The following is a 25,479-nucleotide window of genomic DNA, read 5'->3' as shown; positions in this document are numbered from 1 at the left end:
GACTCCTATTTTTCGTGGCGTGCTGAGGGTCCAGCAGCGCTGGCATGTCCAGTCAAAATGGAAATGTGTGTGAAACCAGGCTGGCTGTTATCATTCAAGTGCAAAAAGAATAGTTGTGGGTTGAGGTTTAGTGGGACTGAACAATATATTCCCTGTGATGAACTAAAAATAGAACAGCAGTAGAAAGGAAAGCCAAGGTAATTAAAGAAGACTCTAAGGTCAGAGGGTATATGGAATGTATGGGAAGATAACCACAGCATACAGATAAAAAACCCACAAGATCAAGGACAGAAAAATAGACAAGAAGCTGAGCAAGGAGAGAAGAGACATGGATATTGAGGGAGAAGTCACCCTTGTGTGGGTTCTAAAGAGTCTCCTCTACCTAGATGATGCAAGCAAAAGACAATAAACTAGCTTGAGCTGTTAAAATGGATTTGATGCTCATGCCAAGTCAGTGAGGCGCAAAACGCCCTATAACGTAAATAATACCATCACATGGTTGGTTACCTCTGTCACATGCCAGTCAGAGGCATCAAGTTCCACTATATCTGTCATGTACCTGCTCATGCCACATTGTGCCACTGCAAGCCCCGTGCCTACTGGCACAGAGCCCGGCTATAGGCTGAGCTGCCTGAGGGCCACCAATATTACTCGTAAGGCTCAAGGCTAGTTTTAAAAAAGGCTCCAGGATCTACAAAGCAACCTGGAAGTTACAAATGCCACAAACGCAGTGATCCACAGGCCTAGGCCTTCAAGGAAGAATAATAAAAATAATAATAATCTGATGGTGGTGAAAGAAGAGGAGCTTGCAAGGCGGGTTGCAGCACTCAAAATCACTACAGGGTGCGTTCTGAGGCAGAGAAGGCACTTGTCACAGATGTTACACCCATGATCCAGAGCATAGTAATTCCATTGTTATTACGCTACCAAGTGCTTCCTGAAAGGCGACACTGTCCCAGAAACATTCTTATCAGCAAAGTGGCTTTTTGATGCTACCACAAATTAAACACAGAAGGGATCTGTTGCAGATATAGTATTCCTGAAGGACTGAAGGCTTTGGTAGGTGGCAGAATATCATATTCTTATGTTTGTGAAGGATAGGACGGGACAATACTTTAGAAGCATTCTGTAAAGAAAGAGTTTGATCAGTTAAGCGTGAGCTCCTCTAGAAGGATATTGTGGTCATCTGACACCTCAGCATCGATTTAGATTTCTTGCTCTTCCAGATGCACCTGAGCATGGTATGGCAAGTGATTGAATGCAAGCCAGAGATGAGACAGTCTGATGCTAAGAAGGGAGGTCAGGGTCCCTTGGGTGAGGTAACAGGAAGGATTGAAGTAGGAGATTTTTTGGCTGTGGTGGTCGACTTGTCCATTGGTGGCCCAGGGAAGAGTATGTGCTGCCCAGCACAGCCAGGTTGTCTGATCAACATTTGGCTTTAACATGCTTTCACAGGTCTTTGTAGTGCTGTAGGTTGGGCCACGGTTAACCACAAATCATCATCATCATCATAAAAGCATAGTAGATGCTCAGTGCTGCTGTTTTTTCTTCTCTTGTATGAGTGTAGGTTGTTGAGATTGATACTTGTAAAATCTGATTTTATTTATATGGGTGTTCCAAGCCGAGCTTTTTGAGGATGACATCATTAGCTAAACTCATTACCCGACTTCCTTGAAGATAAATGCAACATTCTTACACATTTATTTTCTCATTTAGATCTTTTCTATAGTGCCAAATCTTTTCCCTTGTCACTATTTCAGAACTTTTGGGCAATGGATGAAGTTACTACTGAAAGAGTGCAAACTGATAAACAGGTGGGAGACCACTACTCAAGGGGGGGTGATAGATCTCCCAGTATGACGTTTATGGCAGACTAAATCACAATTTACTGTTAGTGACGACTTACTGTGAAAATAGTTCATTTAAGTGTGTCCTAAAGGGAAGGTTTTAAGGTTACTTTGTTCAAGTGCACATTTGTGTCACAGACTAGTCGATAACCAGACGGGAGACTCTAACAGAGCGTAGTGTATCATCTTCAGGAGCCTAACTCTTTGACCAGGGGACATTTCTCTTGGTACCTAACATTGCGACACTGAAAGGCAAAGTTTGAGCCCAGCAATGTGCTCTTGCATTTTTATGTTGGGGCGCATTGTGGCCACTTGTGTAGGCGCTCATTTTATCAACCTTAATCTGATGTTTGTGGTTCATGTATTGCAATCCAATAAATGACCGTGTATTTTCTTTTAATTTTAAACAGGATATGCAGCCTCTCCAAGGTGATAAGGTATATGGTATCTGGGTCTCCTCCACCTTCAGTCTTGCCCCCCAAATGAGTTTGTTATGCTGTATGACCTGTCTGTTAGTTAACTGTGTGCACGTTGTTATATTAGCTGGACTAGTTATATCAACCTGCAAAGTCACTCCGGATTTAGATTTTTAGGATTTAATGTTCATGATCATCAAAACTGTCAGCAAAGCCAGTCAGATTCATTCTAAGTTTGAAACGTAGTTGGCGCTCTGGAAGTCTGCTTTCGAAGGCCTTTTCTTTGAGGCAGGTGTACTTTAAAAGCACTATGGAACTTTCCTGTCTCAATTTACATGATGTCACTTCCCACTCTGTAATGCTTACTCTGTCACTTTCTCATGTTTATTTTCACACTGTAATCTCCGCTATTCATTTTGGTCTGTGCAATTCACCATACATGTCTACCTTTATGTAAATGTCACACTGTAAATTATACCGGGTCACAATAGCTCTTATGTGAATTTTTCAAACACCTTTCTTTAAAACATGTTCCTTCTTAATTGCAAATTGTAAATTCTCCTCTATATTTTAGGCCTTGTAACTTTACTCTGAAATGTACACATAGTAACTATTAGGCTGTCATCTATGCTGTAACTTTCACTTTGGAATTTACTCTCTCTTAGAACACTGAGTATAAGGAGCATCCTTTAATACTTTTGACCATTCAGTTCACAACTTTAAAGATCTTTTAGAAACCTTCACCACACTTTATTTTGTGTGCAGGGCACCAGTCTCATCATTTGTCTATTGTATAGTCTGTGTTATGTCTCTTCTAGCTCATCATGCTAATTCATCTGCTGTGCCTGGCAAAAGTAGACTCTGGTGCAGTTTTCTGGCAAATTATAGTCTTCTTTGTTGCGGTGGCATTAGAAAAATGCCCTTGAGTATTGATGTATTGTATTTCTGTTGTGCTGTTACCACCTAGAAGCCACCTTCAGAGAGGACGAGAAGGATATATGCAGGTTAGTTACGTGGAAGGTACTAACAATTCTTTCATGGCATTGAGAGCATGGAATTTGTGGGACTGAGAGTACGGATGACCCAATGCATATTCCCCAGATGGAGTTGCCTTAGGTGAGGAAAGTAGGGCCTATGAGCTGTATGAAGATCTGAATGCAAGTCCTTAAGTCCTCTCCTGACCATGATCTGCTCTTACAAGTGGAGTGAGGCAATTCTATTAGTTGCAGTCTTGTGAGCGTCGGTGTAATATTTGTACCCAGTGGGTGAAGGACCACTTGTTTTTGGAAGTTCAGTGTTGGGTATCTGGCCTATATATAGAAGAAGAGTTTGGTCCAGTTTTTCTTGGTGCCCAACCGCACAGTGCCGTCTGGGTGTGGGAGAACTTCCAAATGGCAGTGCCCGTTGGTTGAAGGTTGATATGGAGCTTGCATGTCCATGTGAGGAGATTCAGCCGTTGAAGGCTGAAGATGGTGTAAGCTCTTGGATCTGCTTTCTGTGATTTTACTGGGATCTTGCAGCTGTCAGAGTTGGTCTTGACTACAATAATCATGAGCACTATCCTGTCGTAGAGGAGAGGATGCAGGAAATCACTGACAAGAACTCATGCCATCGAGTGTGACAGAGGAACTGAAAAGGACCTATCTACGGCATGTATAACAGTAAGCCATTACGCCGGAGATGTTGTATGGCCAGGCTATGAACTAAGAGCTATCTGGTTTGGTAGACCTCCTGCTAACAAGTCATAGGATAATATCATCTTAGTATGTTGTTCTCTGTAAAAATGTTTAACTGTTTCTGGAACCCTAACCTACTGAATGAAACTTGCTCTTTCACTAACATCATCATGACACTGAGTAGACACACAAGTCACAAATTGAAAGAACTTGACGGCATCGCCAAAAAGTTTTTTTTTTTGTCCCTGCGATCCAAGGAAAACTGTGAAGCTGAGCTGGGCCGCAGTGTATAGCTGTGGAGTCTCATTGTTTTTTAAAGGAGTGCCTGTTAGGGTCTGAACACATATGATGCATACATGCATGTATTTGATCACTTACTCAATGATACTGACCAACTCTTCTCTATGCCTTTTTAGCACCATATTAGGGACTGACCTCCCTGCTCTAGAAATGCAATGCAAGTCCCTGGTGAAAGAAAAATTGCCTTTCGAGAGGATTTCTGTGACACGAGATGATCTGAAGGAGCTATTTCAGGTGACATGATTTCTAAGGGATTGCAGGATAGCTTTCCTACCCCTTGCACAGGTTTATATATTCAAACACTAAGCGTTGTAAGGTCATTCATGTGTTATATAATACCCTAGACTACATATCATCCCCGGCCCCTCTTCAGCCATGTGGTTTCATCTTTTCCCCATCGGTTCAGCTGGGATGCAGTTAATACATATGCTATGCTCTTCTATAAAGAGAAACACCTTTGTGACCCACTTGTGATTCACTGGAACACCAGCTTTTCTTAGTCTCTTAATAAATGGTGGTTACCTGCATTCATGTTTGTGTCCAGATTTCGGCAGTCAGAATTATACCTTGTGAAGAGACAATTGAGACCTAAAGATTGTAGAACTAAGGGAGTAGAAACAAGTGCATTTAGGTCCTTGTTTTGGTCTCTTAGTCAGGAAAAGTCAAGAACCAGAAAGCATATGAGCGGCATAGGAAAGGTGTACCCTGATTGAAATGAATGAATACAAATATGTATAGCATTTGATTCAACATATGGGGTTGATAGATGCTTATCAATAGAAGAGAGACAGTGCCAAGAAACTGCCAGACATTTCAGTCAGTCAAGGTCTACCAGAGCCTTAGGATTTGCAAGTGTGGTTCCTTGATTTGATGTAGAGGACTTGGTCCAAATCCAACACTAACAAAGAGCTATAAACAGAGAACCTGCTGGGACAGCTCACAAAAGGTTAATTGTCGCCTCCCTAAGTAACATTTTCTTTTTCTCTTATTTTTAGTACAACAAGTTTAAAATGCGAATTATTGAAGAGAAAGTGAAGACAGCGAGCACCACTGTCTACAGGTACGATACATGGACACATCACCAAACCTAAAATCCTGCCAGCAGATGCTGATGTTTCAACTGTATTTGGGTAAATATGCTAATTCGTTGATATTTCTTACCCAGGATGCTCTCCTACGATCATAGCAGTCTTCTCCCGTGGTCACGTCACTTGCACGTATTGGGATCTTTAAATCATAAGTTTCAATTTGTCACTCTTTCATATGCTTCCTGGGACCCTTTGAAGAACTGCACTGACTCTAGCTGCTTCACTGAAAAATACAAATCATTATGCTCACTAAATTAAATGTAACACTGGCGCTTAAGCAAAAGCACAAAAAAATGAGACTATCTGGTCCTTTGTGTTGAAATGCAGGTGACCCTCATTCCACGATTGTAATTGCTTTTTGTGTCAGTTGTGCTTTTGCCTATTAAAAGCGCACACATCTCCAAACCTTACATCTGCTAGACTTACTAGTGTGTTTAGCTTCAATAAAAAAATGTGCTTGCCCTCCAAAATAAATTTTATTAAATGCTAGGTTCAGGTCTTCCAGAAATCCTAAAACAAGCACAGACAACGCATTTTTCAAGACTTGGAGATTGTCAGCTTTGTATTGAGCGATAAAAGTGTGGGTGAGGAATTGGAATTGTTCATAAATTCTACCCTATCAAAGATTACTACAAGTTCTGGTTACTAATAACTAAAAACTGTTCCGGGTCCGCCTCTAGTCTTGGCTGTGAGAATCTTGGACAAGCTTGGTCTGCTTATGTTGAACTTCAGTGTTCGGGTCGTCAGTATTAAAGGACATAGTGCAGTTTGAGCATTTTAATGTATGGTTCTAGTGTTGCACTTGCTACCATTGACCATCTCCTTTTGCAGTCAAAACCCACGCGTGCGCCTAGCTCCGAGGGTGTGCCGAGGGCACCGTTAACAGTTCATTTCTACCTTTGGAGAAGGAATTTGATTCTTTTTTTATTTCAAGCCACATAGGGCCAGATTTACTAACATTAGGAATACCAAATTCCTAATTGTGATTCTCTCCGAATCGCAATTAGGAAATTGGTATCATAATGTGTGAAACACTTTTGAGTTTCATTAGCAATTCCCTGTGGATCGCAAATAGACTTACCTCATGAATATTAATGCCGTAGGTCGCAATTTGAAACCTAGTAGGAATGATAGCATAAAAGGGATTGGGGCCTGCTGAGGTCTGCATACCACCATGTCTGTGACTGCTTTTTAATAAGCAGTCTTCTTTTTATTTCTTAATGTAGCACATTTTTCTTCTAGGGAAACAGGATGCGTTTAAAAAGAAAAAACAAAACTTTGCAGTTTCACTTTTTAAGAGAGGTCAGTGGTCTGTGGGACTTCTACCTGCTCTTAATTTTTTTTTTTTACATTCTCAGAGGGGAAGGGGTCCCTCTCCCTTTTGTGAATGGGTTACCACCAGTTTTAAACTAGCGGTGAAGTATTACTGTTTTGTGACCGGAATGCAGTCGTAAAACAGTAATACATACCATACCGAATCAGTATTTGGAAGGGACGCCTAACAAGCTTGTTCCATATATCACTTCTAATTTTGCCTTTTGTACATTAGAAAAAACATTTTTCCAGTCGCAAAGGGCTCAATTCTGTAAATTGAACCATTTGCACCCAGAAAAATGCTTTGTACATCTATCCCGAAGTCAGTTAAATGATGCGACTAGGAATGGCAGTCACCTGGTGCCAGTTAACAAGAATTGTAGGGCTAGCTTCACCAGCCTTTGGTGTTTAATGAAGTGTGCCTCTTCGCTGGTGTTGTTGAGTTGAAACTAAGCACTTTGTTCCTGTTGAGCAAGCTGGGTTTCGGGGTGGCCGCAGTTTCAAGGATAAAATCAAGTTGTTACACTTTTTGGCTAGGAAAGCCACTCAGGATGATAACATTCATTATTGGTTCGGGTCGATTAGTCAACAGATTGAGCTGAAACCATTAATGATCAAAATCGATTTCTATTCACAGCGGGCTTCTTCTCTTTGTAAAAGTTTGCCAAACCAATTCCCGGGTAAATGTCTGCTATGGTAGAGGTGCAGGCCGTAGGAGTGCATGTGTTTGCCTTTTTTAGCTAAGATTAAGAACAATATCAAAACTCAGAAAAACTCATGACACCTCTGGCAGCAGGACTTAAATGGCAGCACATAAGGACAAGAAACCTTCTTGGGGGGTAGAGGAATCAACAGAGCCACATAATTGAGTGTCAAGTCGTCGCTAAATATTATCTACTATGGAGTACTGAGACATTATTCTTGAACTGACTGAGCGTGTCAGTCATTTATTAGTTGATGGTGGTCAGACCTGATCTGCTTGAGACCTGCTGTAATCCCTTGATCAAAGTAGATGCCCTCTGTCTGCTAAAGCCACCAGTCCCTATCCCATTGACAAAACGACTCATAGGGCATTTGTTGTTTGTGAATGTTCCCGTGGAATTGTCTTTAGGACTAATAAGTTTCACCAAATATCCAGCAGAGGGCGCAGTTGTTCCATAAGGTTTCACCTAAGCAGAGCCATCAATTGTAAATGCTCTGGCCTGAGGCAAGCACGTACCATCTGGGGCTCATTTTGTATTGTATGGTATTGTAATAGTGTTTATATAGCACTTACTACCCCTGACGAGTCCTCAAAGCGCTTTTCGGCAAGTAGCATGCTACTCTGCAACCCAAAAGGAATTAGTGGTGGATTAGTATAGGGAAATATGAGTACAGTTTTAGTATTATTATGAGTTAATTTGAGCCGCGGATATGTGAGTTTGTTAGTTGGATGGACTCGAGTAATGGAAGGGTAGAGGAGGGAAGAATCCAGAAGTGTTAATCAGGAGTTTATAGTGATAGAATGAGGCTTGGGATGAGTAAAGGGGGGATGGAGGAGGGAAGAGTCTTTGGAAAGGGTCAGTGAGATCATAGTAGTAGGAGGGGTTTTGGATGAGTCAGAGGTGAGGTAAATGAGGGGGAATTTAGTAGGGTTGTTTGGGAGATCTTGGTAGTAAACTGAGGTTTCGGTTTTGTGCTTCTACAGTGCACAGCTGCCCCATACCATCTTATGTCACGTCAGACAATCTGCTTTCCTCCTTGTGGCCTATGAAAAGACCTCTGCCGCGCTGCACAGTGTTGTTACTAGACTTTTCTTAACAGAAATGGATTGTTTTACCTTCATGGGCAGTTGAGGAGACAAGATTTCCTTTGATGTTAAAGAAAAGAGCAAAGTATATGCTCCCTATTTGTGCAAAGCGAAATCCGACTAATCAAACCTTCCCTTTTAGTGTAATCGTTGGCTTGTGATTTCATATCTCTTTTAAAAAGTACAAGAGTATTATTTGTCACAGTCACTCGTGGAACTTGAAAAACAACAGTTAGCGCAAGACATAAGCATAAGACTAGTTACTGGCCAGATAGCTGTGCAGTCAAGACCCTTTTCAGTTTAGTGGCTCACACCGACTGCTTTTTTTTTTTTACCTGACCTTCTCTGTACCACTGGAAGGAAGTACATGTTGGATTTTTGGAAAGAGAAGGGTGTATTGTAATGTCAGTATGTTTAGTGTTCTTTTAGGACGCAATGACTGTAACAACATTCAAAGACCCTGTCTGTGCCCCTGCTTGCACCTTGGAGACCCTGTATTCCCCTCCTGGATTGCTCTTCTTGGTTTGGTTTTGGACATACAATACTCATGGCCCAAAGAGTATTTAGACAGAATATCAGAAACAATAATATTATCAAGAATATGTAGGACAAAAATATTGTGAAGGTAAGTTTGTATAGGTTAACAGTGTTTTAAAATACGTAACTTTTTACATTTATGTGCCTGTGCATGGTTGCACCTCCCATCCCTGTGGATGAGAGCAGAGCCAGGAAGATTTTCTCAGCACACAGTGCCTAGAAAAACTGCCATCTACAATGTCTAAACCCAGTACACTTCCAAGACCATTTACCACTCTCCCCCTTCCCTTCCCTATTTTAGGTACTGAAAGACCATGCAGACGTATTTTGAATAAATTAGATTCCCACTTGCCTTCCAAGGGTGGTAGCTATCAGAACTGTGCACTGATATTCGTTGCGTAGCACAGAATTTTATATCAATTCTGCCACCCCTTATTAATTCACATTTAATATATGAAGGCTGTTTCCTCCCCTGAATTGGTGTGGGCGGGTTGCAGGTCATCGTGGTCCTGTGACTCCAAGATAGGACTTAGCTTTTGGCTGCAGAGTTCCCCAGTTTGCTCTGGTGCGGCTCCCTTTGAGGAAGAAGAGGAGCTGGACAGTCCAGAACAGAGTTAACATTCATCTGGGTTCGAATAGTGAAACTTTATTTTTACATTTTCTTTATTGGTTTTATATATACGACAGAACTCATTCCATACAATGGAAGGAACATGAAGCAATCTCCTTCAGATTTGTAATTATGTCATTCTTTGAGTAGCTGCTAATGATACATCAAGACAATATGTAGACCACCAACTGAGAGTACAGCGGAGGGGGTAAACTAAAGTCTAGGGTTGATCTTTGTCCAGAAATCTTGAATAGGGAAACTTAAGTGCAACTTTCTACGGGATTGGCTTAGATGACCTCTCGGAAGATGAAAGGCTAGTCTTATACCAGAGGGTCATCGCACCTGATTTCTAGTTTGACAAAAACCAGGACCATACACATACTAGATAGAAGCCAGTAGGGTGCCCAAGAGAATGCAGCCTGCTTTGTTACGGGCTCCTCTGCTGGAGCCTCTTGTCGTCTATTATTTGGCAAACAAAACCCATGATAAAAAGGACCACAGACTTTAATCAGTCAATGCATCTCCTGATCATCTGCTGCAGAGGAACAATCGGATGACCCTGTTTGCTCCTGAGCCTCTTCGTGTTCTGTCCATTATATGGGACCACTTGTGGTCATTTCAGGGCGGTTGATACCAATTGACTGTGGGTTGACCCTAGTGGACCCCGCACCCAGAAGTACTGGACTGTGCCTGTTCTATAATATATCTGAGGCTGGACGTTGAACTTAATTGTCACAGTGTACCTGCATTCTCAACCATCAAGATGGTTCTATGAGTTAATGAGTTAAGTGCTTTCTAGGAGCATCTCTGAATACCAGCAGGGTACAGGTTTCATCTCTGCAAGATCAGCACTAACTCGCAATGTCGAAACATTGAGTACGTTAACACTGAGGAGTGGTTATTTACAAAGTTTATCACTGGTGGAAGTGCACAATGAAGCACAATATAAAATTGTTATTATTAGTTACCACCTCCAAATGTAATTCTTTTCTGCTTGACCTCTCTAACCCAAAAATGTCTAGGCTTATATTGGCCCTTTTGACCATCAGTCATGCACACGGTCCTTAAACATCCAATGTTAAACAAAGTACTCTCTGGAGAACTGCTCAGCAACCTCTATCTGCCCATAACCTTGACAGCCTGTCAGTGGATGAGTTCTTTTAGTTGTCATTAGGTATTTCTGCAAAGTGAGTCTAGCTTTTGGAATAGCAAACTATGCTTTTGAAATCTTTTCTGTAGGAGTAAGTCACTCCTCAGCACTTGTTTTTCAGCTCTGTAAACAATGGGGTGGTTTGTCCTGTTGTGTGTGTCTTCCCAGTTCTTCTCGGTGAATATAGAAGTTCCCAAAGCATATAATGGTTTTGCTGTCTCTGCATTGTGAGGCAGGTATACTGAGGCTTCTCCTGCACCCTTGATATATTTGTTTTTAGTTATATTGGATCCCACCAGAGGGGAAGTATATTAAATGAAGTGATTCAAGTGCTGTAGTTTCACTGTAGACATCTCCACTGTATCTAACACTAGGTTCTACTTTACAGACTCTAAACGTGTCATATAGACAGTAGTGTGGGTATTCCACTCTGCATGTTCATCGGAGTTCACATTTCTACTGTCCAATAGCAGACGGTGTAGATTGTCTGTTTTGGCTCTTGGAATCAGGAGTCTGTTCATGGTTGAGTCCCATGGTACTATCATGCCTTGATAATGCAGTTCTTTCGGAAGAGTTTTTATTTCACCTTTGGCTTTTAACATTATTAGATAACCTCTGGCTTTCTACATAGAGGTATTCCGCGTGGAGCCAATTCACAGTTTAGTAACTGCCCTGAGCCAATTTGCTTTTGATTTGTGGAAGCCTTAGGTTGTCATTAAAGGGACCAATTCAGCGTGGCCTGGAAGGGGGTATAGAAGAAGTACCCTCAACACATTTGGGGTGTGGATCATTTGAAATATTACTGTAAACTGGAAGAGTGGGACTAGTAACGAGATGTGATCCAGCCTCTATATGGGTGGATCAAAAGTGAATAAACTGGGAGTAAATGGAAATAAACAGGAAGGACGCCGGGCATATGTTCCCTGCTAAACATGGTGCACATGCCAGTTAACTTTAATCTCAACATTTGTGGTAGTCTGCTGCAGTTGCTGTAGCTTGCGATCGATTGATAGTGTGGATTTTTCTTGAGAGACTAAAAAGTGACTTCTGGACCTCTGGAGTAATATGAGTCCGCTTATAGAAGATCGCAGAGAATTTGTTTTAACCACAACATGTATATATTGTACAGAGAACATTTGCACAAACGTTTTTCACTACATTAACTTTCACTGCGCCATCACTATAGGAGAACCGTAAGGCTTTAATTCAAAATCAAGATTACTGTGTTTTTTAGAAAAAGATATAATAAAATATGAATTGTTGACACAATTTGCACATGTTTGAAGATTGTTTAAAAATTGTTTACCAGGAAGACAAGGGATTTACTTCCTCCTGTAGGACCATTGTTTAATTGCTTATTTAACTACCCAGGTTCTAGGATTACGGGGTATGCCTCATTTTCTCTAAATAGGTTCAGATCTGAGCAACCAGTATAGAGGCATTACAGTTAATAATGTTTTTGTCCTTCCTTCCCCAGGTGTGGATCGCTTGTAGACCTCTGCCAAGGCCCCCACGTATGCCACACAGGACAAATAAAAGCATTTAAACTGGTGAAGGTCTGTTCAAGAATTCTGTCTGTAACCTACTGTCTTGCTTGAAATATCCACGAACAATATTCAAGCGTTTTTTAATTGTACTCACTATTGCTCTGCTTCGAGTTGCTGAGGGACCCCTAAGAATGCTGGTTCACAGGGATGCGTGCCTCCTGGTTTTGCTGTCTAACTCAACTACTTTTGCAGTGTGGTGAGGTGTCAGTCCTCGGGTCCGAATACTGGCACCTTTATGAAACCGCTACCCATTTGCTTTCCTAGAAAGGAAGACGTCTGTTGACAATGATCACAAATTCTGGGTGTCCTCTGTTTAGTACCAGTGACTGTGCTCTGTACACTGAAGTATCTGTATCCTCCTCATTGATGATGTTGAATTCCACCCATACATTAATACTTTATTTCTATTTCTATTTCTCTTGTCTGTCCTTAGGGAACTCAAACTGTTAAAACTTAAAGACTGAGTTTTTACCTTACGCTTTATTCATCGTAGTCAGCCAGTACTCTTCCTTAACTTGGGAGACGTACTTTAATGAGATTTCTCTAGCTCTAGTTTCTTGTCTGGGCTTTGGCTTTTGGAGCTATTCAAACGGACTCAATCAATTGCACTCAACACACCTTGCTCACATGCAGAATAACTCGGCTTTCCCTAGTCTAATTTTTGGATGATTGCATTTTTTTTGGCGGTCCTGTATTGCGCTGGCATTACCATGCCAGTTTGCATTGCTCAAGAATCTCTTCATCCTCTCAGGGATTCTTGTATACTGCACTCAAACAGATTGTAGACACTTGAAATTTGACCAGATTTCATGTCCTACTCGTGAATTCCACCTTTTACTCAATTTATGTTCCATGCCAGTAGCTATTTGACTAGGTATAGCTATTACTATTTGACCAGCGACCCCAATTTGACCTTCATTAAAAAAAAAAAAAAAATGAAAGTCCCTAGTGGCAAATGCCACTTTTATAGCTCCCACTGAAGTAAGTTCAGTTCAGTTCATAATCTTTATTAGGCTATACCAAAAGTAAGCCATAAAAGTACATGGTGTGTACAATAAAATACATAAAGATGGCACAAAAATCAAGATAAACAATTTAAAAATGACTAAAACATAAGTACAGATTTCAGGGTATGATAAGACCTTTCCTTATGTGCATAGCTTTTATAATAAAATTTGCTACCCTATAGCATATATATGGAGAATGTAAGGCCATCAAGAGTTTCAGTGCTTCCTGATGAGTTCTTATGTGGAATAGTTGGAAAACAGGTTTAAGGTAAAAGGCTCTAATATATTCATAGAAACTACAGAATAGAATAAAATGTAAAGTGACTTGTTTACTCACTGTGTCACAGGGGCATCTGTCTGTCTATAGAGGACAGTGCCTAACGCGAGGATATGCTACTAGGTGGTGGGCTATGCCCAGCCTAAACCTGGTTAAAACAAACCTGTGCTGCGGGTTAATGACCACGGAGAGATAGACAATTTAGATAAAAACCAACAGTGGATTTGGTAGATTTGTCTATCTTCCTTGTGTCCCCCTTAGCTTTTATAAATGCTTCCTTAATGTTTTTTTTGGGGAAGGTCAGTACATCCCCTGGATTCTGGATAATAGATATATTAAAAAAGGTTTTAAAAGAAAGTTCAATAAAAGCTATCCAAGGAATGCTCGTGACGTTATCCAGACCCAAACAGTCCAGTATTAGGTTTTTAGTGAAGCCAGTTACTTCCTTAGACCATATACTATGCCATAAGAGCAGGGGTCTGACCTGCAGCACATCTTCCAGATATCGTAAGCCCACTTCTTGGTGTGTAGACCAGTTAGAAGCTGAGGTGGGTAGGTAGAGCATACGTTTCAAGAGGCTATTCTCTTCTACTTGGAGAGGAGTCGTTTTAGTATGGGCCCACACCCCAGCACTATAGGCAACCGTGGAAATTACTCTGGCCTTATAAATTTCCAACATGGTGTCTATGCGGCGGCTTCCTAGTTTGCTTGCGAATCTAAAAATGGCTCCTGAATTACTTCTGTGTTTGATTCTACCTGTGCAAATCTGTTGATCCCAATTACCTTTACTAGCAAATAGTACCCCTAAGTAGTTAAAACAGTCTACTGTACTGATCTCCTCATTCTGAATGTGGAATCTTCTGCATTTTTTTATCTTCTCACCACAGGCTATAGTAAATGTTTTAGTTTTATTAATAATCATACCCTTGGATGTCATAAAATGTTCAAAACCACTCATTAACTTTTGGAGCCCCACAGGGGTTCTGGAGATCATAACTACATCATTTGCATAGAGAAGAGCAGGTACTGGGTGACCGGCCCATATGGAGGGTCCGCCTGCAGGCCCTGCAGTTGTTTGTCTACTACATTGATGTATAGGTAAAACAGTAGCGGGGCAAGGACACAGCCTTGGCGGATACCTCTACCTATCTCAAAGTGGGAGGGGGGGGACATTCGCCTTGTTGGCCAAAGCGTACTCTGCATGTCAGATTGTTATACAGGTTGGCCAAGAAGTTGATGATATACCGTGGGACGCCAATCTCTAATAGGGTGGCCCACAGAAGTGCATGTCCGACAAGGTCAAAGGCACTACTGAGGTCAGCAAAGCATAAGTATAGGGCGCCTTTCTTAGCCTTGGTGTATTTACCTATAATTAGGTCTAGGTTAACACACTGCTCTATAGTTCCTAGACTTTTCCTAAAGCCATACTGGACCTTTAACAAGATGTTATTTTCCTCCACCCAGTCCGTTAGTCTTTCCAGTATTATTATACTACATGTTTTCAAAGACGAGTCCAGCAGTGAGATTGGGCGATAATTTTTGGGGTCTGACTTGCCCCCCTTCTTGTAAATCGATATTATGATGGATGTGTACCAAGATGGCACATAGTCACCAGATAGGGCCAGAGTGCAAATTCTAGTCAAGATTGGGGCCCAGAGGGAAGTATTATGTTTAAAGACATCCAAGGGGGCACCGTCTGGTCCAGGAGCCTTGCCTTCTGCACCTGCCTGGATTGCAGAACGGACCTTATCTATTGTGATCTCCGGGAAGTAAGCTTGTTCCAGAGAGTCCTGTCTAATTAGATCTAGTGGCCCGTCCCTTTCTTAAAGACCTCTGTAAAATGGGTCACCCATGTTGCGCAGTCTACGCTAGTACCCAGATCTGGGGGCATCCATTCTGAGAGAAATGGGGCGTTAATGGTTGCCCAGAAGAATTTAGTATTGTTGGTCTCTGCTGCCTTTGCAAGTTTAGACCATGCATCCTCCCTCAGTTCCTGTTTCCTGCGTTCTAGTGTCTTCTTATAAATAGATCTCAGGGACTTAATACCTTCCGGGTCTCTATGTGAAGACTGCAGAGCCAATATAAGATTCCCCCTTTGCTTTTGTGCAAGCGTGGTCAAACCACCCCTTTTAATGCAGAGGCTGTTTATGAGAAGGTTTATATGTCAGCAGCCCTTGTATATAAGCAGTAATAATCCCAAAACATTTTATTAACCTGGTGGCCTCTGTGTCCTCCTTTAAACAGTAGTCTACTTCCTGATGGCAGCCACATATGATGTCCTGTTGAATATCATCAGGCACTATGTCCCCCCCATTTCCGTCTCACCCCCCTTGATCTGTATGCTTCAATCTGATTTGAGGTAGTATAGAATATATCCTTTGGCCCCCAGAAAGACAAAGGAAGAACAATCACACCATGATCACTAAGGAGAGACACCATTGTATGTGGCGTGTCTATGCTAATAAGTGCAAAGGATGACAGGATGATGTGGTCGATGACTGAGGTTGATTTAGCGCCCCTATGGGTTGGGATGATTTCATTCAAGTTAACATGCTTATGTTCTAGGAGCGTTAGATCGTAGGTAGATAGCATCAAGTTAAGGACTTCTCCCTACTCGTTATGAGAGAAATTATCATAACCTGTCCCATAAGGATTAGTAAATCCGCACGACCCGGGGGAGGTACAGGTGCAGGGCTGGATATTAAAATCCCCGGCCCATATAATAATGGGGTTGGTGCCAATGGTTTTTAACAGTTTTTCCAAGCTTTGTTTCAGTGCATGAACAACCCTGTGTCTAGTGATGTCAAAGATGTTATTGTAAAAGTTAATGATGATCATATCAGCCTTATTCTTGTGTCCCACCCATAATACTTGAAAGTGCAAGGTCTCCATAAGGGTCTTTTTGACCACTATGGGAAGTTTATTAGAGATAAGGACCACCAGCCCCCCCTTTGCCCTCCCAGATGGGGATGGTGTGGCTAGTAGTGAGTGTGCGGTAAAACCAATTACATGGGTGGGTGTGGTGCACCAGGTTTCCTGGATGCAAAGCACATCTAGCTTGTTAAGGAGTGAGCCCCATTCTTCCGACATGATTTTACCTCATAGACCCTGCACATTCAATGTAGCGAAATAATGACGGCCAGTTATATTCCTGTCAGGGTCCTGGGTTTGTAAGTCCTCCCTACCTACATTAGATTCAAATGGGCGGTGACTCTGTTAACCCCCCCCCCCCCCAACCCCCTCTCCACCCCCAGGTCTGTTGTGATCCCGGCCCCAGGTCCCATCTCTTTCCTGTCCTGAGGGACTAAAGGGTGCATGTTAGGGGTCTGATCTGTACCATCATTAGATGGTTCTTTTATCCTATGCTTCTCCCCCTTTTGCTCTGCAAATCCCTCTCCTCCCAGTCAGTCGTTAGCTGATAATGATGATAGTATCTGATATTTATTGCTTAGGGGTAACAGAGTAGTGGGGTGTACGTTGTGAGTGTTATCGCCTGGGTATGTCGTCATAGACCTTGGTGGTATGCTAGGGATTTGGCGTCCTGGTTGACCTGGTTGCAGATATCTATAAAATAATCCTAACGGGGACAGTTCCGGTGAGTTACTATCTTTTGGTCGAAAAGAGTCCCTGCACAGCATGTCCCTAGCTATATCATGGTTTCTAAAGTTGATGATGACACAGTCCCCCTCTTGGTCTTTCCCTGGAGGGCCTACCCATCCCACTCTCCGGGCAAGTATTATCTGATGGGCGTTTCCCACTGAGAAGAGATTGTTCTGAGCTAGCCAGTGCATAACTTTGTTCTTAAGATCAGCTTGGTGCTCTGTCTGGCCAGCTCGTAAAGGGGGACTTTTGTCATAATAATTAAATAAGGACATGACTCTGGCAGTAAGTTAACTGTAGGTAGTGGTTCCCTTGGGTGGAGCTCGGCGGAGCTATGTTTCTGTTGGTACGTAGGGTGATGTCCTGTAGCTGGTTGTTTTGGACATGGGTGGGCATCGCTTTGGACGTGGTCTGGTGTTCTGTTTATATAGGCAGTATCCCGTGCTCTAGAGGTATCAGTGTCTTGGGGCCCCCTTAATATCCTTTGGTGGGCTATAGATTGACCTGCTCTTGGTTGTCCTTGCGATGTGACCTTAGTGATGGTATTTAGAATCGTTCCCTGCAGGTCAAGGGTATCTGTACCCCTTGAGATAGACGGGTGGTCTTGGGTATTAGGAATGGTGTTCTGCACCACGGGGTTCATTAGATTGAGGGGGTTGGGTAGTAGGGGGGATTTCTTACAGAAGTCCAAAATTTTCCCCACCTCTTCCTCCAGTTTGTCCAGTTTTGAGAGGATAGGTTTCAGCAGGTTATCAAGGAGGGGTGTGAGGTCTTTCCAATCCGAGGGTACTGTATTTCCACCCAAAAATAGGGCCCAAGTGGCTATCTGCCCCCATCCTGCAGCGTTTCTTTCTTTTTACGATGGGCGAGTGACAAGGGGATATGGGGTTGTTACTCGATGGGGTCATGGGTTCTATTAAAGAGTCTCCATCCGTCAGAGCCAAGGTGTTAGGTGCGGCTTGGAAAACCGGTGTATGATTGTGGTGAGCCTAGTTTCCCCCTATATCTTCTCCTAAATTTACTGTTCCCAGTGACGAGCGCCTTTCCGCGAGGTCAATTTCCTTTGAAATGACCCCAACTGCTCTAACTAGGAAAGAGTCGATGGTTGTACGGCCAGGTTCTGTGTCCACCCTTTGGCCCCCCACCTTTCTCTTGCCCATAATGGATTGAAGCACTTCCTTGAATATATGTATACGGACTTCATTTTTACCCAAGATCCCTTGTCTTATGGTAAGTGAGAAGGTGAGTGTGGCCAACTTAAGATTCAAACCCTGACACAGAATGCAATGGGTTAAAATGACTTTTTGTACAAACAATGTGTAATAGTACGCTTAAAATGTAGCTGATAAGAATTAACTTTTAAAATTAATACCAAGAGGGTGGGCCCAGCCTCTGTCGGCCGCTGACGGGGACAGATGGGCCCTCTCTTGGCCCGGTCTTCGCCTGGGCACGCGCTCGGGCGCGTTCCGCGCAGCGTAAGCGCAAGACCCAATTATGGCACCTTTGGCACTTCGGAGCTTTGTGGGTGGTGTCGGCCCTCCGTTTGAGCTGGGAGGTGTGCTTCAGCCCAGCCTTCCGCCCCCGAGTCCAGGTGCAGAGTGACATGAAGTCATACTTGTCTAAAAAGCCATACCCAAAGAGCATTCCTCCTTTATCATCAATTGTTGAGCTACTGCTCAAACCACATCCTGTAGGTTATTGCTTATCCACCGAAACTCCTCTTGTTTAGGTTTTAACTTGTACAAATGAGGGCCAAACCTTTTGACATAGTAAAATAAGAAACTTTCTAGTTAGCAGTTGAATATTTTCAGAGTTTGGATTGTTGTACAGGCTTGGACAACCTAGGAGTAAAGATAGATTTATCTAGATTGTGCCATGAAGGAATTAAAATGGGCCCTTGACTAATCAGGCTTTCGGCTGTGGCTCTGATGCTACAATACAGGGACTTTGTATCCATCTACCCTGCTTGTTGGGCTGGTCCTTTCTCATCTGCCTTATAAGTTGCCTTTGTTTCCTACCAATTCAGTGATTCCATCTCAGATATTTTTTCCATTGGTATGATTTCTTCATTCTTCATCCTTATCTGAATGATTTTGTTTCTGCTTAGGAGACTGCAGCTAGTAGTGCCCGGAAACCCTGCATTTAAGGGTGAAATAGTGGATGTAAAGCAACAGTTCTTTATTGACAACAAACTTGTGAGAGAGTGGGCAATGCTTTAGGCAGTAATCATGAGAATAGGCTTCAAGCCATCACACCGGGTTAGATCAGAGCTGCAACAGCAGAAGTTTCGTCAGAGAGACCTAGAATCCGCTAAACCACGCAGGTTAGCAGCTTTGCTAAGTGCTCACAAAGGGCAACATTCTCAGGTGTGGAATAAAAAACGTATGTGCGATGAGATATAATGTGTGGGTCAAAAATGGGAGATTTTTGGCTTAGTTGATAGAGGTGGCTAATGCTCCAGGGGTCAGGTGAGCAGTCTCTGACCTAGCCAGAGACAATCCCCTGCTGGTGGTCTGCCTGTCAGCAGAATTTAATGCAAGATCTAAAGACATCTTAATGCTGAAATTAGTTGCCATGATTGACAGTCAGGGAAGCCTCTGGGTGGGGAAGCACTGATAGTGCCATAGGAGGGCTGCCTTGATGATATCTTTCCAGATGATCTTAGCTAAAGCACCTACACAGCATCGGGGATGATGTTAACCGCTTGATCATGGGAGGCAGCATGTGCCTGCAGATAACAGATTTACAGCAAATAAATGATCCTATCTAAATAAACAATCCATTAGCACAAAAAAGGTCAGGATCAATGAAAGTTGGAAACTATGAAGGTTTATTAAATTTACATGTGCAGTACAGAAGGCAAAAATAATAGTCAAATGCATGGTTAATCGTCATAAGAAATTAGCAGTCAGATGCAGCAGAGAGATTGGCATGAAGTCAAGTCTCAGAGCAGAAATATTCTAAATCCTAATTAAGGGACAGACTGATAAGTGGCTTCTCTTTAAAGACCCAGCAAACCAGACTTATCTCGCCTCCAGAAAGGAGCCTTTATATAGTAAAATGCACAGTGGAAATCATCGTGTTAGGATTGTTACACATTGACTAATCCGAATAGAAAATGTAATATAGCATAATCTTTTCTGCATTCCCTAAATTAATATTAATATAACCAACCCCCTTTGATCTAATGCCACTCGATGTGTCAGTACAAATCCAATTAAATTAAAAACATTGACAATCAAAAGATGAATACGGCCAAAATGGCACAGGATGAGGAACATAGAATTGTAACAAAGAACAGAGAACAGCATCTCGATGCAGTGTATTTCATAAGTGCACATTTTGCTACGTACAATGAGAGGAGAAATTAACACACACACATCATGACTGCATTAGGATTCACGCTGGAGTCAGATGGTTTAGGACTAGTTCTGCCAAGGAAAGTACAGTTTACAAAGTGCAGTATTTTCATTTGTAGTGCAGATTGTTCATAATGTTAAATACATGTTATTTATAAATGATAAATATAGTTCTTAGTTGTTACAGCATAAGATAATCTGCAAGGTAATTGCAAATCCTCTGGTCTTCCTTTTCTCCTCGATTGTCTGTATTGATCGGAGTGGGTTTTCTGGTTTTTTTTGGGGGGAGCAGGCAGAACCTCTCCCAGCATAAGGTGGTTGAAGCCTCCAGACCTGTTGCTGCGGCCAGCAATGATGGCAGTGCATTTAGAAAAGGCATTCAACTCTGTGAGCCGAAAATATGTCATATGTTTTAGTTTCTAAAATGGCGGCGTGCACAGGAGGTTATGGCTGCATGGCTAACACAGCTATGCTCTGACCTGGTATACTGGGTCTTTCCTTGGCAAGGTATTAACAAACGAGTGCCAGGTGGGCAGACGCGCAGGGCAGGGATGCCCCCTCTCCTTGCTGATCTTTGCATTGGTCGTGGGGCCTCTTGCAAACATTGTGTGTGGCATTAGCAGGGACAGTCCTCTACCAGGTACAGCACATAATATATGCTGTTAAATGCAGATTTTATACTTCTTTACCCTGGTGATGTGAGAAAGACTCTCGATTTATACATTAATGCACTAATTATTAGGGTTTGAAACATTCACCTTAGAGGTACTTATTACTATGTAAATCAACCGAACAGCTGTCAACCCCACACCAGCCAACAACATCACTTCAAAATAATGTGTTTTAGAGTTTTGTACACTTCCTCAATATACTTTCACCTTGGTCAATGGGTATACCATGCTGTAGGTATTTTGCTGGATTGAAAAGCGTCATGCCTCCCTTTCTTATGTGTTTTTCTACCGTGTCCTAAGTTTTTGATTCCAGGAACTTGATAATTCATGAGTATATTTGAAATGCTCCATGCTTTTGTTGTTAATAACAAGAATCCAGCTTTGCTGGCAGGGTCACACTAAATTAAGTTCTAGTCTAATTATGGCAAGGGAATACTGATTCTAGCCCTCTGAAGACTGGTGAACACTTCCCATAACTGTAGTTTCTTGTCTGTTTTCATGTGTGGGTTTTGCTTGGGTGTGGTGTGTTTGTGTGTCTGACGTTTGTTTTTCCCCGGCTAAGAGTGGTTCCATTCAGGACTCTGTGCAACAGCGACACAAGGTGGCAGGTCTCCATGTATGTTTGTTTTTGTCAATTTGTTTGACAAGACAGAAGGCATCCAGCTTTGCTATAACTCCCTCTTTTAAACCAATAACCGTGGGTTGGGAATGCTTCCCTTTTGTCGAAGTCTGTATCCGCCGCCTCGGGTGTAAACAGCCCCTCATTTTGTGTTATTAGCTCGCACAAAGGAACCTTGCCTGCATGAAGCTCTTTCTGGTTGTGGAGCAACAAGATCATCTTGACCATTTAAATTCTCTGCTCTAGATGACCAAGGATAACAAAGGATGAAGATGAGAACGCTCTTTTCCGGGACCGGCTTAAATGCTTGAATTTCTAACAGGATGGCATTTTGTTTGGTTGCCTCTGCTCACTTAGCGGTATAATTACCGAACCAAAGGACCTAATAAAGTCTTCACCTCCACAACGTTGTTAAGCAGAAGTTGTCCCAGAACCTGAAACTCTGCTTTTTGTGGTCCTCCATCAGGCTAAGGACAAGCCTGGATCCAAGCAGCCTCTTGTGGTATGACTTGTCCAAGGAAGAGTTGGCCCGCCCTGCAAGTTGTAGAGATGCCTGATGACAGAAATATAAGCCCGGCTGATTTATGATCTTCCTGGAGGACCTCTCAAGAGGTTCACGTTATTTGCATTCCTCTTCAGTGCATAACTCACGTAAACGTTGTGCTAACGATGAAAACATCACAAATAGAGTTGCAGCGAAACTGGAAAACTGAAGAGTTGAAAGTTAGCTTCTAAACCCCTCAGTCCCACCTTTTATTGAGTGCTTATTCTGAAATATGACCACTTGCAGCACCGATCTGTGTGAGGACTTTTTGGAGAATATGAAGCCGTCAGTGGTAACTGGATACTGTTATGTTTGTGTGTATTGTCATTTGACATGGTGTACAAGTTTCACAATAGTGGTGCACTCCAAATTGGACCTCCAGGAAACTCCATTTAGACTCTTGACTGTCTTTGGGTAAAAATGTCTGGGTGAGAAGCGGAGGCACTTGACAGGTTTATAAGCTTAAGTTGTCCAATCCTGATTCTTTTTCAACATCGCCCATAACATTGTTTGTTCTGTTCGCTCCAACGCGCACCTCATCCATCTAAAACAGCGTTTTATTAAATTTGTCAGGGCTTCTTGAAAGGAACAAGCTGTGCCCAGAACTTCATTCTGCCCAGTTTCACAAGAGTCTGAGGCGAGAGCTGGCACATTCAGCCCTATTGTTGAGGTGCTGATAAGCCTCTGATACCCACAAAGGGCATGTCTCTTCTCTGTTGATACCAAGACTGTTGAGGAATTGTAGCTTTGTTACAACCTTCACTTAGAATGTAGGCAGTGGTAGTTTATTGTTTGTCCTGGTAGGCTGGATCCATGCCAGCTTTATTTGGATAGTTATATAAGATATATTTCTATATCGTAAATCTAAAAAGATTACATTTACATAGTTGATGGTTATTCTAAGTGTGTGGAATGGATCCGGCTTACCGCCCTACTACAGAGACAACCCTGCCTTAGGCGCTTTGAAGGAACTACTGAGTGTTGTAAATTACAGTTCATGTTATTCTGAGTAAAGCAAATTTATTTCCTTTCGATGCAGAATTCAGCTTCCTTTTGGAATGGGGACTCCAGCCAGGAATCTCTGCAGAGAGTCTACGGTATTTCCTTCCCAGATGGCAAACAGCTAAAGGAATGGGAGAGGATGCAGGAGGAGGCCAGTAAGCGGGACCATCGCAAGATAGGACGGGTAAGGTCCCACTCCAAAGTGTGGGCATGGGTACCCTCAAGTGTACGCGCGTCAGTATGAGTTATAATAATCTGCCCATAAGAGGGCGACAGAACATTTAGCCTACTCTACTCACCTTTTATTGCAGGGAACTGTTCTTTCTTCATTTGATATATTCACTTTTTTTAATATGGTAATTTTCTTTATAACCATAGTTATGGAGCTAACCATCCCCTCTTTTTTGGAGGATGGAAGGGTTCCCATAGGAGAAGTATGCTCCGAAAGTTTTAAGAGTGACCGTCCTGTAATAATCAACCTATGCAAAGGCGAACTCTTTTTACCAGTCATTGTTCTGCCCAGAATACACTTGGAAACAAGTCTGCAAGATGTTGGGGCCCTTTGCAATATGTGTGTGTTTGGAAAATGAGTACCTGGGGACAAATATATATATAAAGTGGAAACTCTTCAGGGGTAGTTCCTGTTTGTGCACTCATCTGTACTTTTGATGTTTTTCCTCCTAGGATCAAGAATTGTTTTTCTTCCACGCAGTGAGTCCAGGCAGCTGTTTTTTCTTGCCACGAGGTGCTCAGATCTACAACACCTTGATGAAGTTCATTAAGGTATGTGTCTTCCTTTTCAAATTGCACACTACAGGGCAATAATTCTTCTCCTAGCCCTCCCCAAATACCTCAAGTACCAATACCATAGGCATCAGTAATACTAAAGGAAGGGAAGGCAGGATTGCATCCAATTTGCATTTTTCTTTTTTGGTACAACAGGCAGGAACATGCTTTTACACACACAGTCGGCATGTTTCTGCCAAGTATTTCACCTGGGCACTTTACTGGGACACTTATCCTTCTTTCATCAGGTGAAGTGACTAAGGGCCAGATGTACGACCCCGAGTTTTGCGACTCGCAATTTGCAATTCATTTGCGAGTCACAAAACCTTATGTACAACAGTGTACTTTACACTGTTTGCGATTCGCAATGGGGTCGCAAATGACCTACCTCATGAATATTCATGAGGTAGGTTGCAATTTGCGACCCTATTGGGAATGGCCGCCATCACAGGGATGGTGGCCTCCTGGAGACAGCAACCACCATGTATGCGACTGCTTTTAAATAAAGCAGGTTTATTTTTTTTTAAATGCAGCACGTTTTCCTTAAAGGAAACGAGATGCATTCCAAAAATGAAAAGTTTTCTTTTCAATTTCTCAGAGCAGGCAGTGGAAAATATTTTTACTGCCATTCACAAAGGTTCCCGTTTGCAAATGGGTTAGCACCACTTTGAAACTGGTGCTAACTGCTATTGTTTTGTGACTGCATTCACGGTCACAAAACAATGCTACATCGCGCTGCGACTGGCAATTAGGATGGGAACGCCCCTTCCTAATTGAGACTCGCAAACCTATTTTGCGATTCTGTAAATAGATTACCGAATTGCAAAATAGGCTCTGCACATACCAAAATGTTTTTTTCCTGTCGCAAACGGTCCAATTCTGCGAATGGTACGTACATGTGCACCCTAAGTGAAAAACACCAGAGCAGTGGTGTTCCAGCTTCCGTTGCGAGCCCCATCGGACTCACTGGTCCTTGTACAGAGCACGTGTGAGAGGTGCATTAGGCATCAGTGGATTCTTTGACAGAAACCAAATTTTAACCAATCGCTAAGATTTTGATGGGTCAAAAATTGGATTGAAACGAAATCCATAAATAGGCTACTGTTTTAAATATTTTTGTAATAAAATCTGCAAATGCCGTGGACAGGGTGGAGTGTAGGAAACATCTTTTATGTGATGTTACACCCGTGTGGGGGTTGGTGTTGTAGGCTGTTTTCTTTTTCTTCATCCACAAGGGCCTATCTAGCTATCAAAAACCTTATATGGAATTGCATTATGTCACTGTGGAAACTGAGGGTTCTACATGTTAGCAATCGGTGAGGCAACCTGGCTCCAGAATA

The 25,479-nt window shown here is 42.4% G+C and overlaps 1 protein-coding gene across 1 annotated transcript in view; it reads left to right on the top strand.

Annotated features, from left to right (window-relative positions):
- LOC138267178 (threonine--tRNA ligase 1, cytoplasmic-like) overlaps positions 1 to 25,479 on the top strand; it is a 239,383-nt gene that overhangs the window by 139,828 nt on the left and 74,076 nt on the right. Inside the window, exons 6-10 of the mRNA XM_069216029.1 lie at positions 4,356 to 4,473; positions 5,235 to 5,299; positions 12,205 to 12,283; positions 23,391 to 23,537; positions 24,038 to 24,136. Of these exons, the coding sequence (XP_069072130.1) occupies positions 4,356 to 4,473; positions 5,235 to 5,299; positions 12,205 to 12,283; positions 23,391 to 23,537; positions 24,038 to 24,136 (508 nt within the window). The remainder of the gene's footprint in view (positions 1 to 4,355; positions 4,474 to 5,234; positions 5,300 to 12,204; positions 12,284 to 23,390; positions 23,538 to 24,037; positions 24,137 to 25,479) is intronic.

The sequence above is a fragment of the Pleurodeles waltl genome, chromosome 12 (genome assembly GCF_031143425.1).
Source record: "Pleurodeles waltl isolate 20211129_DDA chromosome 12, aPleWal1.hap1.20221129, whole genome shotgun sequence".
Taxonomy (NCBI): Eukaryota; Metazoa; Chordata; class Amphibia; order Caudata; family Salamandridae; genus Pleurodeles; species Pleurodeles waltl.
This window is presented reverse-complemented; position numbering and strand designations above follow the sequence as displayed.